We start from the raw sequence: 13,648 nt of genomic DNA, 5'->3' as shown, positions 1-13,648 counted from the left end.
CTGCGGCTGCGGCCCAGGAGGAAGTGTCGGGAGCGATGGCGCAGTCGGCCAATCCACGCGGGCCTCGGTGACGTCAGAGAGGGGCGGAGCCTGTCGGGGGGGGCCGGGGGCGGAAGAGGAGGGCAGGTCCGGCACCTCCGAAGTGGGGGCGTCACCTGCCCCGCCCCGGGCCCAGGCGTCTCGGGTGCGAGACGCGGGGCAGGGATCCCGGACTGATGCCGACCCCCAACACACCCGAGTCTGGAAAGTTAACTCTTCCCTGAGCTAGAGAGGAGGGGCGAGCCACTCACCCCCATCAGCGGTCGGGGAGGCCGGGGCTGCGGAGGCGTCTGGCCCTTTAAGGAAGGGGGCCGTCTAGCCGGGCTTGCATCCGGCGCCCACCGCAGGGGAAAGGGTGGGAAACTGGTGTCGGGTCCAGCCCGCTCAGGGTTCTCTGGGCTCGGCCTACCTCTTCTCTGAGCGTCGTCCACCCCACCCCCATGCCCGCTCGGTGGAGGGGGTGCAGTAGAGATCCCGCAGCCCATCACACGGTTAGGAAGACAGAGGCTTCCAGATGGGCGGAAGGACCTCCTTGCCTCATGTCTGTCTCTGGCAACCCCAACCTCGATGAAGTGCATGGACTGGAGGGACCTGGGCTGGGTTGTCTGAGCCGGGACAGTCAGACACGGGTGGAGAAGGGGTGTAGTTTCCTTCAATTGGCGCCCCACTCTGCCCCAGCCCTCAGGAGAGCCAAGAGCCTCAGACCCGGGGGTGCCTCAAAGGGCCATAGCAACCAGGGAAGACACCCTCCCCACCCCCTAGATGAACTGGTTGTTCTGGGACAGCGTGCATGTGTCTGTGTGGCTTTAGGTAGGTGGCTTCCCCTCTCTGAGCCTGTTTCTCCATCAGCTCCTGACCCCAGAAGGTCTTTGTGGGGAGATTGCAGAATAGTGCCTGGCACACAGCTGAGATTCAGTAGGTGGTGGCTATTGCTGTACTTGGCAGAGATAAAGGGGTGGGCTCCTCAAGCCCTCAGATGTTTAGTAGGAGTATGTTCATTAATCAGTCATCCAGCAAGCATTGAATGCTGGCCTACTACGCACCAGGCTTGTCCTAAAACAGCTCTTCCAGCCTGGTTAGGAACAATTCAGACTTGATTTCTCCTCCCCAACTAATAATAAGAGTGGTTGCCATTTAGTTTACACTCAGGAAACTGAACCCCGAGGGGCAAAGTGACTCCTCCAAATCATCCAAGATCACCACTCAAGTTGCTGCTACCACCCCACCCCAGTCACTGAGGATTCAAAGCCTGGCTTTGAGTTCCAAAGGCATCCCAGGGGAGATGGTCCAGACCAGGAGGGCGGGATGAGGGCCTCAAGACAAGCCCCCCTTCCCCATAAAGGGCTGCTGGGGGCAGCTGAGGTCGGTACAGTAGTGACTCTGCCACCACATCCGGGGGCTGGCTGGGGCTGGGGAAGGAAGTCTGAGGCTGGAGTGAAAACCCAAACCACCACCTGGGGAAGTTGCTCAGAGCCCAGAGGGATGAGGGGGGAGCAAGGCCACGTGGAGCTCGTAGCTAGGTTTTGGACAGTGTCACCTGATGGCCATCTGGCCACCTGCATCCTTCTTCAACTGTTCCTGGGGTCCTGACAAGGGCTGGGTCCTATTCTGGGTACTGGGGCACAGCCTTTGTTAATCCAGAGGGTGGTCATTAGCGTCAGGCCTGTTGTACAGAAGATGCTGAGGCCCAGACACATGCAGAGGGAGCCCACAGGACTGGATACAAATGCTGATGGCCCGCTGGAGGCCCTAAGCAGCCCCCCCATTTCACTTTCTGTAACTTAACACTGATGATTCCCGCTTCCTAAGCTTGTTGTGAGGACCCAGTGAACTAGTATGTGAGGAATTTAGTGTGGGTTCTGGCTCCTGCTAAGTGTGTGATTGACCACTGCAATTCAACTGTCCTGGGGAAGGGAAGGGACTCATGGGGCGCCAGCAGTGAGGGACCAGGTGCCTCCACCACCTGCAACCTCCCAGCATGGCGGAGGCATTCTACAGGGCAGGTCCCAGGCTCTCCCTTCCCCACTCCATGTTGGCTGAGGCTCCTTGTAAGCCCAGGCTCACGTGGGGAGGGAAGGGAAAGTGGGGGGGTTAAGTACTCAGGGCAAGCCCTTTAATCAGCCATCATGTGGGGGGCACTGGGAGTGGAGGGGGAAGGTCTTAATCTGTCACATCACATCATCTGCTTGTCAGGACTCTGCCCCCAGGCCACTGCTGAGGCCCCTGGGGAGGGAGTACTTAGGAGGCACGGGGAGATTCGGTCCTGTGCCCCCATTTCCGGGCCTCCACCCACACTCCGCCCAAACTCTGGGCCCCTCTCTTCCCGCCCCCCACCCTACCACAAAACCCCAACCCATCATATCCCCTCTCTGAGCTCCACCCAGCCCAGGCAGAGCCCATTATTCGGCTCCCCAGGTCCCCTCGACAGTCAGCACCGCCACCCATCTTACTCCAAAGGGTTTATTGAGACAAGTTTCACATCCAAGTCCAGGGCAAAGGGGAGGGGGCTTATAAACAGGAACCTGGAAGGGGGCCTGAGGACTCAGGGCGGGACCCAAAAAAAGAGAGTGAAATAAATAGAGGAAGAGAGTGGAGGACCAGGAAAGGAGACACAGACTATCACACAGTGATAACGACATGGGGGTGAGGGGGCAGGGCTCCATTAACATCCCATTTATTTATACAGATATACAGGGAGTTGTGGGGGACCCCCTCCAGCCTCCATGCCCCAGAGAGAGGCAAACGAGGGGCATCTCTCCCCATGGGTGACCCCGTGGGGGCTGGGGGGCTGCCCCTGGAAGGAGTGCTGGGAGCGGTGGGGGAGGTAGGGGTGGGCACCTCCCCTGAGGGCATCACCTGCTCCCCGGGGGGTTACTGGCCCTGGAGGTGCTGGGTAGTGTCTGGAAAGCTGTGTTGAGGGAACTGGAGGGGAGGGTGGTGGGAGTGCTTCTGGGGTGGGCCAGGCCGGGCACTCTGCCTGAGGACAGCCCGGGGTCCAGCTGGCTCCACAGCTTCCCAGGGGGTCAACCACAGAGCAGGGGCGCCTGGAGCTCCTCCCAGCACAGCTGCCACTCAGGTTTGGGAAGATGGGAGAAGGGGGGTTGGGGGTTCAAAGAGAGAACCTGGCACCTTCTGGCGTCTTGGAAAAGCTGATCCCCAAGGACACCCAGCCCTGGCTGTGCTGCACCCAAGAAGGCAGCTCAGAAAGCAGGACTGGGCGTCAGGGCACAGAGAGGAAGCTCCCCGAGGCCATCCCGGAGGGTGATTCCTGAAGGAGGCTGCTCCCCAGGCGGATGCTTGGGGAAGGGACGGCCATGGGGGATGGCCTCCTGGGGAAAGGGCCGTTAGCACCACCAGGTTCCCAGGCAGGCGGGAAGAGCCAGGCCTCCGGGCCTCCAGACTGAGGCTGGGAGTCACCTGAGGTAGACAGAAGGGAAGGAAGACTGGAGCATGACACCCCAGGTACAAGAGGGAAGGCTACCTCGGCCCCCTCTCTTGATGCCCAGGAGCTACCTTGATGATTCTCACAAGGTAACCCCGGCTACCAGGATGTGGCACCCTCTAGGAGTGCCAGGTGAAGAGATGTGTCTGAGGTCTCACTAGGGGTGAGGATGCAAGGAGTTTCTGCCCTCCCAGACCAAGCCTCCTGCCCAGCCTCTCACCTCAGTCCCACCTGCCCGGCCCCACTCCCCAGCCGGTGTGGCGGCCAGGGTGGGGCCAGGTGGGCATCATACGAAGACCTTGGCCAGGGCATCGGCGCCCGCACTGGCGATGAGGGCCTTGCTGGGGTGGCACGCGACAGCGTGAATAGCCTCTTCATGCTTCTTGCGGTGGGCCGTGATCTCCTGCACGCATGTTTTATTGTCCAGGCTCCACAGACGCAGGGAACAGTCGTGACCTACGCAGGTGTGGGAGCTGAAAGGGCTGTCCCCCAGGACAAACCCCAGCTCCTCCAAACCTCACCTCTGGATGAGCTGGCCTTGGCACTGGATAAAGGGCCCATCTTCTTCTCCACGCACCTCTCAACACCCAGGCTGAGGGAGAATCCTTTTGGCCTAGCCTGCTATCCATCATCTAGTTACCAAGTATTCACTGGGGACCTGTGTACTAGGCTAACCTCCTCCAGCCCAGGGCTGTTGACGTTCTGATGTGGCAGACGGTAAATAAAACAGAATGAATGATGCCAGATGGTCAGCAGCACTGTGGATACAGGCTGGTCAGGGTGAGGACAGAAGGGCTAAGGGGGAACCAGGAGGAAGAGTCTTGCAGGCAGCAAGGCCAAGGGAAGGTTTGGAGATCCTGGCAGGAGGTGGATACGGCAGTAGCAGCCTGAGCAGGGGTGTGGGGAGGAGGAAGAGGTGGTCAGAGAGCGAGGAGCAGACAGGACTGGGCCTTGGGGCATGAGCCACCTCTGGAGATGACCTGATTTACATGTTAGAAGGAACAGGAAGGAACCCAGAGGCTGGCTCTATTTGTCCTTTACAGTGGGGGGCCCCAGGCCCTGTCCCAAACCCTCTCTCCCCTGGACTTGATGCTACTGACCACTCCCTCTACCATCATCCTTAGAGACAGCTGCTGCCGTCACACAGCAGATGGAGAACAGGCTTGTGGGTGCCCGAGCCCGTCCACCTGCTCTATCATCCCATGCACTTGCTGGCTCATGAGCTCCCACAAGCTCGGTCGGTAGGGAGCAGAAGTGAGTGGAAGGAGGCCCCTTGCCCATGGCCTCTCTGATGGCCCATGCATACCCTCCACCTCCCTGGGGAGCAACGGACCCTTTTCCACCTGCCCACGTCCCACCCCGTCCTGAGGCACAGCTCCACAGGAGCTGGGCTTCAGTGCTCTTATCCACAGAAAGCACGTGGTGGAAAATGCTAAAGATCCCATGGGGACTGAGAGACCCCAACTTCATTCCTGCAACCAACCCACTGGGCTGCGACCAAAGCATGTAACTTCTCTGAGCCTGTCCACATCTGCACGGCGGGTACAACACACCCACCCAAGAGGATTTATCTGGATGAAAGGAGATGGAGGCAAATGCCTCCAGGGGGCTCTATCCAGAGGCTCCCTGCCGGTTCCCCTGCCTCAGGGAGCCCCAGAGCACTCCCTTGTGACCAGTGCCCACATCTCTTCCTCTTCTGCTCCCACATACCCTTGCTCTTTAGGGAGTCAGGAGGGTCCGGACTTACTTCCCGACATCAGGAACACGCCGTTGGGGTCCACGGCAAGGCAGGTGACCGCGTCCAGGTGGGCAACCATGGAGTGCACAGATTTCCCTGAGAGGAGAAAGGGTAGGTGGCAGGTTACTTCCTCTCAGCGCCTTGCCTGGGAAGGTGATGGCCCAGACAAGATGCTGAGAGCCTACAGCATGGGCACCAGGAGCTCTGCTATCTGGGCAGGCCCTGCCATGAGCATGAGTGAATGGTGGAGGGAGAAGGTGGGGCCTCACCTGTCCGGCTGTCCAGGAAGCGGATGCCTCTGTCGTCGTGGGCAGTGATGGTGAGGGGCTGGTTTGGGTGACTCACCACCTGGTTGATCTGGGTTGGGCCTGGAAGGCAAGGAGGAGGGAAGGACGAGAGGAGAACCACGGCCCTACAGCCCTGCCCTATGCCTAGCTGTCCAGGAGGACTGGGCCCCCAGGGCTCTCCTGCTCAGGGTCATAGTACTTCCTCTGTAACCTGGGCACCGTGCCCCACCTGGGGTGGCACAGCCATCCACATGGAGCATCTGCTCTGCCAAGAGGCCTGATGATCTCTGTTCCCTCAGCCTTCCCAAGAGCCCCTCACTGGCCACAACAGTGGCAGCTGGGACTTTACCTCCATCTGACACAGAGCCCCCCACAAGGGGGTAGGGAAAATGTCTTCTGTTCACTGGACATCGGGTCACCAAAGCCATAGGAGGGACTGGGGCCTGGGAAGCACTCAGATACCAGCCCCCGGCCCTGGGGCCCCCTCTTACCGCTGCTCCCCCGGGATTCCAGCGAGAGGAGGGCACTGCCAGCCTCCAGGTCATATAAGACAGTGTCGCCAGAGCGGAAGGAGGCCACAATGTGGGCAGGCTCGGTGCTGGTGAAGGCCACTGAGGTGGGGATCCCATGATCTGAGGGTAGAGGAGAAGAAAGGCTGCCTCACAAACCTGGTCCTGCCCCAGGGCTGTGGGACAGGACTTGGGAAAGCTGGGCCCTTGTCAGGAGTAACACTCCTGCAGGGGCCTCCAACTCTATACAGCTCCTCTATGAGGTGTCGGCAGCCCTCACTCACCGCTGGCTGTGAGGAAGGTACAGAGGCAGGCTGGGCTGCTGCTGGGATCCCAGATACGGATGGTGCCATCGGCAGAGCAGGAGGCCAGGCGCTGGGAGGCAGAACTGAAGGCTAGGCCCCATACAGCATCCCCGTGGCCCTCCAGGACATGGCTCAGCACGCTCGGGTCTGGACGTACCAAAGGGAGACAACGGGCTACGTCAGGGCTGCCAGCTCCAACCTAGACAGCTGAGAGCCAGGCAGCTGGGCTGGGTCCACCCATTCACCCAGCTACATACCTAGAGTCCTCATGGGCTCAGAGCTGTTACCCCTGGAACCTGCCCCTGCTAGCCACTCACACTCTGCCCACTAACACTTCTGGGAAGATTTTAGGACTCTGAAGGCAATCCAGAATGGAAGCTCCAGAGGGCAGGGATTATTCCCCCCTGTTCACTGCCATCCCCACAGGACCCATGGATAGTGCCTGGCACAAAGTAGGTGCTTGGGACACGATTTTTAGGACTTAGTGAAGGGGAGAAAGAACAATGGTGGCTTTGAGGCCCGAAGAACCTTTGCAGCCTGGGCCCTATTGGTTGGCCCCACCCATGCTCCCTGCAGTCTTTTCTGCCCAGAACACAAGCCCTGCCCACTCTCTCCAAAGCTCCCTAGCCCTTCTCACCCCTGCCTCCCTGGTCACTGAAGTCCACACGGGGTGCTCAGTCAGGCCCTGCTGACGTCACCCCCGTGTGTGGCAGCTTGCATGGCCCTGAGCATATACTACCTGGGACTGACCCTTGACCTTTCACAGGGTGGGACTATTCTTAGGAAAACTGTGTTTTCTTCAAGGGAAGACACATAGCTCTGAATTCTGTCTGCCATAACAACTGCTACACAGAGCCATGCATGTCATCAGAGTTATCAAAAGAGATGTCAAAAAAAAAAAAAAAAAAAAAAGAGATGTCAGAGGATAGGCGACACACTTAACAGAAGTGACAGTGTAATCACTTCTCCACTTAACTTTTAAAGGTGCACCAAGGATCAAGGGCGGACTCCCTACAACCTGGCCCAACTAACCTCTCCCCCTCCCCTGCTCTACTGTTCCTCACTCCTGCACTCAGCCACCAGAAGGCTTTGCACATGTTGGGGCCCGGGCCCAGTGCTGACTCAGAGTCAGCTCACTCACCAGCCCCTCTGAGAAACCGTTCCCCAAAGCCATCTCTTTCTTGCCTCAGCCTGTCTGACCCGTCACATGCTGAACACACTGCTCTATGCTCCCTCCCCTGGGCTGGGGGTGTACAGTTAGGCACAGGTGGATGCTGAGGGAATGCAGAAGCTCCTGTGGACATGGGGGCAGGAGGGGAGGTGCAGACAGGAGGAGGGAGCTGTCCTCACCATAACCGTCATAGGGGTCCATGTTGAGGTCCGGAATCTTCCAGCTGTGGATGCGGGCATCTGCCCCACCACTGTAACAGCATTCGCTATTGCTGCCCATGGCTACTGCCAATACAGGACCCCTGCAGGATGCAGAGGTGGTGAAGGGGAGATGAAAAACTCCATCTCACTCCTTTCCAGGCTCCCCACGATGGGACCTTGAAGTCCAATGCTAGATTTTTCAAGGATGGTCAAAAGAATTCAGCATCTGGGGCTCTGGTTGTGCCACCCAGGCCCGCCTTCCCCCAACTCCCCATGCCTATTTCCTTCTCTTGAAGGGTGAGCTGAGAACCAGCTCTGAGACACTTGGTCTGCAGAGCACAAGGATCAAGGGGGTGCATGTGCAGAGGGCATTTGGCCCCCCGGGGTAGCAGTGAGTGGGCCAGGAGCTAGACTGCCTTTGGGGGGCACTTCCCTACCTGTGAGCCCGGAAGGCATGGATAGGTTCCACATCTAGTGCAGCATTCCTGTGGGGAGGCAGAGGAACCAGATGTCACTGAGAGCCCCTCATCACTCAGAACTCTACCTCCCCCTCTGGGGTTGTCTCCCTTACTTCTTGGCTGTGACAGCCTTCTGTAGGTTCCAGAGCTTCAGTGTGCCATCTTCAGAGGCGGTGAGCAAGGCAGACTGGCTGTGGTGGAAAGCCAGGGAGCGCACGCCGTCGTAGTGTGATCGGAGAGTGAACTTGGGGTTCCATGTCTTCTTAAAGGCATCTTTGCTGTCAGAGAGCTAGAGTGGGGGGAGCTCAGTGTCCCAGCAGTCCTGTGGATGCCGATTGGCATCCAGGATATCAAGGGTCTGCCCCTTCCCTACCCAGACCCACGTGGAGCATCCTCACACACTGGGCTCCAGCCCCAAGCACCCTGTGTGCAGCACCCCTCTGAACATTCAGTTCAGAGGGGGCCTGGGGAAGACAGACAGATCACCCCACAGTGCACAGGAACTGTGAACTCCAAGCAGTGCTAAGAATTAAAAATGAACTGGGAAGAGACACCCAAGCAGCCTGACTGCCTCTGTGGCAGTCAGTAAGGCATTCCTGAGGGGACACCAAAGGAACAGGACTTAACCAGATCCAGGGAGGGGAATGAAGGAGGACACTGCATGTGCAAAAGTCCCTGTGGCTGCCGGAGTAGATCTAGAGCCTGAGAGGAGGCCCTGGTTACAAAGCAAGGGACAAAGTGACAGAAGCTGAGACCAGAGCCACGTTTGGGAACTGACATGGACTGGAAAGATGTGAATGGCTGCAGAGAAGCTAAGGGGTCGCAAGAGAAGCCTCTCAGGGCAACAGGAGGCCACAGAGACCACACGTTAGGGGTATTCTAGAGTCACTGTACATGCCCTGGGAGGTGGTGGTGTTGCTCTGTGCATGGGGGATTCAGGGGCAGCCAACTGGGAAAGATGATGAGCAGACTGTCAGGCAAGACTCAGTGCCCTGTCCCAACATAAGGTTCACACCACCTAACCAACCCCCTTTCACGTGGGCTCTCTCCCCCATGGTCCCCACCTGCACCATCACCACTGCCCTAGCTCTTTAGGGCCAAAGGCTCTGCCGCTACACGGTTACCCCCTCACGGGCACATCCTCTGCTCAAAGCCTCCATCTTGGCCCCACTTCCTGGCATCCTACAGCAGTGCCTCCAACCCTGCTGGCGTCACCAACCACTTGAAATTCTGCTACAAGCCATGGTGGTGTTCTGCTTCAGGGAAATGCACACACACCCCCGATTCAGAAACTATCAGCGAGCCAGAGGCCCCTCTGTGGGTACTGGGCTCAGAACACTGGCCCTGATGTCTCCTTTCCTCTGGCCCATTGGCCACCAGCCCCACTTGTACTTCGTTTTGGGGTTTCTGGCCACAAAGGTCAGTTCAATGCCCATCTCCTGTCCAGACCATCTTCCCTGCACTGTGCTGACCTTGGGCCCCCTTCCTTGCTGCCAGCCTGCGGGAGGCCAGGACTTGAGATGCACGTAAGCCACAGGTGGAAGGGAGTGTGGCCTGAAGGATGAGTGCCGGCTACACCCCAGTGTCTTCCAGGCCCTGCACCTCAGTAACCTCCCCAAGCCCCCTCAGCCCTGTCTGCACCCCTCCGTAAACCAGGGTGAACTGTTGAATGACCTCACAGCATCCTCTCACTAGTGGACTGAGCGCAGCAGGCAAGGCACCCAGTCACAGCTCAGCAAGAGCAGGCACAGCGTAGGATGCCCAAGGAGGCCCCTCGGGGGAACAGGCAGCCCAAGAACTTACATCACAGCTGAGGTCGTTGTCGTTGGTGACGGTGAGATCTGCCAAGTCCCCCAGGCTCACCTCCCCGCCCCCGATAGTGTCCATGATGAAAACGTCTGAGGAGAAGCCAAAGGAACCTGGTAGGGGGAGGGGAGGGGGGGGCAGAGAGGGGTGGGGGGAGAGAGAGAGAGAGAGAGAAAGAGAGAGAGAGAGAGAAGCAGAGAAGGAGGTAAGGAGTCAGAGAGCCAGGGAGAGGACAAGATCAAGAATCACAGCTGGAAAGAGAGAGACAGGGAGAGACAGACAGACAGACAGGGCAGGACAGACAAAAAGAGAGGGAGACAGACAGACAGACGAACTTTTGCGACAGGGAGGCTGCAGACTAGAGGCCAGGCTTTGACCCTGAGGACACAGAAGCCCCGGGCTTAGCTCTGCAGCCCCCCTATGCCATGGTGCCCCAGGGGACCGGGCCAGGGTGCAGGGGCCTCTTACCTTCGTGTGGCCGGGGCTGGGGTGTGCCAGGAGGGGGACCAGTCACTTTAGGGGGCAGCCCATCTACATCCCGAAGGTCGGCCAAAATGCCTTGGAGTTTGACCCGCCGGCTTTCTGCAGGGACAAAAGCCCGGGGCTGGAGTTGCCCACCAGTTCCACCCAGCTGCTAGAAGCCCCTCCTGTAAATGTGAGGCAGTCAGGAAGCCCCGGTCCCAGAGAGTACTGGGGCTCCAGGTGGGAGTGGGGGACAGGCAGAGGGGACACAGTGAGCTGAGACCCTCTGTGGTCCCAGCCATCCTACGTAACCGCTAAGGGCCTTGTGGCTCAGAGTCACGGAACGGGAGGAAGATGCAGCACTGCCCTCTCAGCCTCTCCCCACCAGGTCCTCATCCGGTTCCTCCCTGAGGGCCACTGAGACCTAGACTCTCAGGGAGGGCTGGAGACCCCCCTCAGGGAGGGCTGGAGACCCCACTCCGGGAAGCACTGGGCTTTCTGCAACCCCGCAGGGATTTTCCAGGGAAGGGGTGAGGGCCTGGCCACCACAGTGTCGGCCTCCTGCTCTCCTTGGCCACCCTCCTTTCAGGAAGCGTATCCGTCCGGTGGAGACCCTGGGGCAGGAAGCAGCTGCAGGCGGCTGTGTGTGCCTCTACCTCGCCTGGTAAGGAAAGCTGGCCAGGAAATTCCGCTTACCCAGCTCATGGTGGGTCCCCTCTCCCGTGCATCGTCGAGGGTCTGGGGAGCCCTCCCCCTCCTCTCCTGAGCCCAAGAAATCGAACTCATTGATGGCATCCTCAGAGTCATCCTCCTCGTCCTCGTCCTCCATCTCAGGCACTAGGGCTTTGGAGGGAAGCTGGGCATGGAGAAAGCCAGACAGGTCAGAAGGCTCTGGCCCAGAGCCCAAGCCCACCCAGTCTCCAGGGCAGAGAAGCCAGGGTTCCTGGCCTCCACCTCACCCTGCGTCCTGCTTAGAAGCATCCTGCGTGCCAGCCACCAGCTCCCCTTCCCTTCCTTCAGTGTCCTTCCCCCTGCAGGACTCCCCCACACACACTTTGGCAGCTGTGCTCCCCCTGCTGGAAGCCTTCAAAGGCTGCTCCTTACTAGGGCCAGGGAACTGGCAGTCCCCTACCAGGGCTTTGCCCACCTCTTCCCCATCACTACTACCTCCTCTCCAGATTCCTCCCAGGACTCTCCTCCTGACTCCTGCCCTCTCCCCACTCCTTCCCCTGCTACAACCCCCACCCCCTCAGCACAGTACTTCTCAGGAAGAAAAAGTCAAGTGAGATAGTCTGTTTTAGGACAGAAGAGAAAGATACGTGTGCCTACATGCACAAGTGTGTGTATGGAGGTGCACAATTCAAGTGGGAACAGATGCCTGGGTAGAGCAGTCGCGCCAGCTTCTGTGCCTTATTCAGCGCACTAGGCAAGCATCCCACGTGACTTCACCAGCTTGTGAACAGTTACCATTGCTGCACTTAACGTGAGCAAACAGGCTGAGCAGGGAAACCCTGCACCTCAGGTCCCCCCGGTCCAAGATACACTAACACAGCTCCAGACCGTGAGCCTCCCAAGAGTTCTGAGTCTTCCTTAAAACTTTCTTGGGTGCCTCAAGCTTTGTTTTCTCACATGACAAGCGCATGCTACTTTTTTTTTTTTACTGCATGCTACTTTTGGGACTAGAGAAGACAGCACTGCTCTTCCATCCTGAGATGTAGGACTCCAGGGCAGGTGAGTGCCAGCATTCCACCCCGTCAGTCTTAAAGCAATGCTAGGAACCAATCCTCTTGTGTTCCTTGATTCGTGCACCTCAACCTAGCCCAGACTTGGGACTTCAGGGCAGCATGGCATCTGCATTTCCCCACATGGATGCCTTTCACACACAGCCTTCTACAATGATATCTTGTATATGACCCTTTACCCTCTCATGATGCAATTATCACTATATTGTGCACAAAGTGCCATCCAGGGCCTGTATGCTCAGAACCTCAAAGACCATAGAAAATGGCCTTAGGGAGCCCCAGAATTTTCACAAACAGTTCTGATCGCTGACTTTTGCTTTAAGTGCTGGCTTAAGAACGCACCCTACTCTAGCATTGGGGTCTGACCACCACTAGCCTCAAATACTGCCTCTTCCAGGGAAGCTTCTCCCTCTAAAGTGTTCCCTGACTAGATCAAGTTCTGGGCACCCCCAAGGGCCTGCCTCAGTCAGACTGCAAGCCCCCCGAAGGTGTGGTCGATCTGCCCACAGGCTCAGCACTCCAAGCTGGGACTGGAGTCAAAACTGCTCAGGCATCTGGGAGGGGCCAGCCTCTGGCCTGTATGGGAGGGCCATAGGGACAGGTCAGGGTGACCTCCTCTTCCTTCTTTATGGAAGACCTGGGGTCCAGGTTTAGGCAGCACACCAGGAGAGGCAAGGGGGGGTGCACTGGGGCTCCACAGGAGCATGGCCACATTAACAGGCATTCTCAGGGTCTCGAAAGAGAGGGTGCCTGTCTATTTCTGTTCTGCCCTCTGGGCACAGCAGTGCTCATACTGCCACCACTGATCACTTGGTACGACGGCCAGCCATGGGGGAGTCAAGGGCTTTGTGTTCATGAGTTCATGTTAATTAAATCCTCAACAACCCAGAGCCAGGGACTCTGGCATCATGGCTAAGACAGAATCACATGCCCAAAGGCACAGAGCCAGGCCAGCGGCCACTCCTGGAGTCTCGGAGGTCTTTGGAGTCAGTCTGGTCACCGCAGGTGCGTGGGGGGAGAGTGCAGGCTGTGGCTGCATGAGACCCCTGCATAATAAGCCACCCCAGAGGGTCTGCGGGACAAGCGTGGTGACAGGCACGAAGTCCTAAGGGAGTACAGTCAGCAATGATCTCTGCTAAGAGGAGCAGAGAGGGGTGGGCAGGCTTCCCAGAGGAAGATGCAGTAAGAGCTGAGAGAGGAGTGAAAATCCCAATAGGGTCTCAGGGCCATCCCTATTTCCTGTAACACAGCTCTAGTGTGCTGGCTCTATGCACTCCCTGAGAGCCCACGCCAGGCGGGACCCTGGGCTGAGCCAAACGGGAACACTGGAGACAGAGCGGCAGCCAAGACAGAGCTAGTCCTGTACAGCCATGGGGACAGCAGGCAGGGAGGGCCTGGGGCGGTCAGGGTCCAGATGGCTCCAACTCTGCCAGGGGAAGGGGAGGAAGGGTGGGCAAGAGGTCAGAAAGGGCTGCCTGGAGGAGGGGTG

The 13,648-nt window shown here is 58.4% G+C and overlaps 1 protein-coding gene across 3 annotated transcripts in view; it reads right to left on the bottom strand.

Annotated features, from left to right (window-relative positions):
* Positions 1-2,483: 2,483 nt before the first annotated feature.
* STRN4 (striatin 4) overlaps positions 2,484-13,648 on the bottom strand; it is a 26,880-nt gene continuing 15,715 nt past the window's right edge. For 2 of the 3 annotated variants that reach the window (XM_077847622.1, XM_077847640.1), the window contains 12 exons: positions 11,114-11,273; positions 10,424-10,537; positions 9,953-10,068; positions 8,263-8,438; positions 8,129-8,176; positions 7,671-7,792; positions 6,300-6,467; positions 5,998-6,138; positions 5,489-5,587; positions 5,229-5,315; positions 3,702-3,937; positions 2,484-3,456 (listed from right to left, as the gene is read on the bottom strand). In XM_077847622.1, the coding sequence (XP_077703748.1) occupies positions 3,768-3,937; positions 5,229-5,315; positions 5,489-5,587; positions 5,998-6,138; positions 6,300-6,467; positions 7,671-7,792; positions 8,129-8,176; positions 8,263-8,438; positions 9,953-10,068; positions 10,424-10,537; positions 11,114-11,273 (1,401 nt within the window). In that variant the 3' untranslated portion in view covers positions 2,484-3,456; positions 3,702-3,767. The remainder of the gene's footprint in view (positions 3,457-3,701; positions 3,938-5,228; positions 5,316-5,488; positions 5,588-5,997; positions 6,139-6,299; positions 6,468-7,670; positions 7,793-8,128; positions 8,177-8,262; positions 8,439-9,952; positions 10,069-10,423; positions 10,538-11,113; positions 11,274-13,648) is intronic. The other variant, XM_077847631.1, reaches the window with a different exon arrangement.

Source organism: Canis aureus, chromosome 1, assembly GCF_053574225.1.
Source record: "Canis aureus isolate CA01 chromosome 1, VMU_Caureus_v.1.0, whole genome shotgun sequence".
Taxonomy (NCBI): Eukaryota; Metazoa; Chordata; class Mammalia; order Carnivora; family Canidae; genus Canis; species Canis aureus.
Note: the sequence above shows the minus strand (reverse complement) of the source record. Positions and strands in the feature narration are given on the sequence as shown.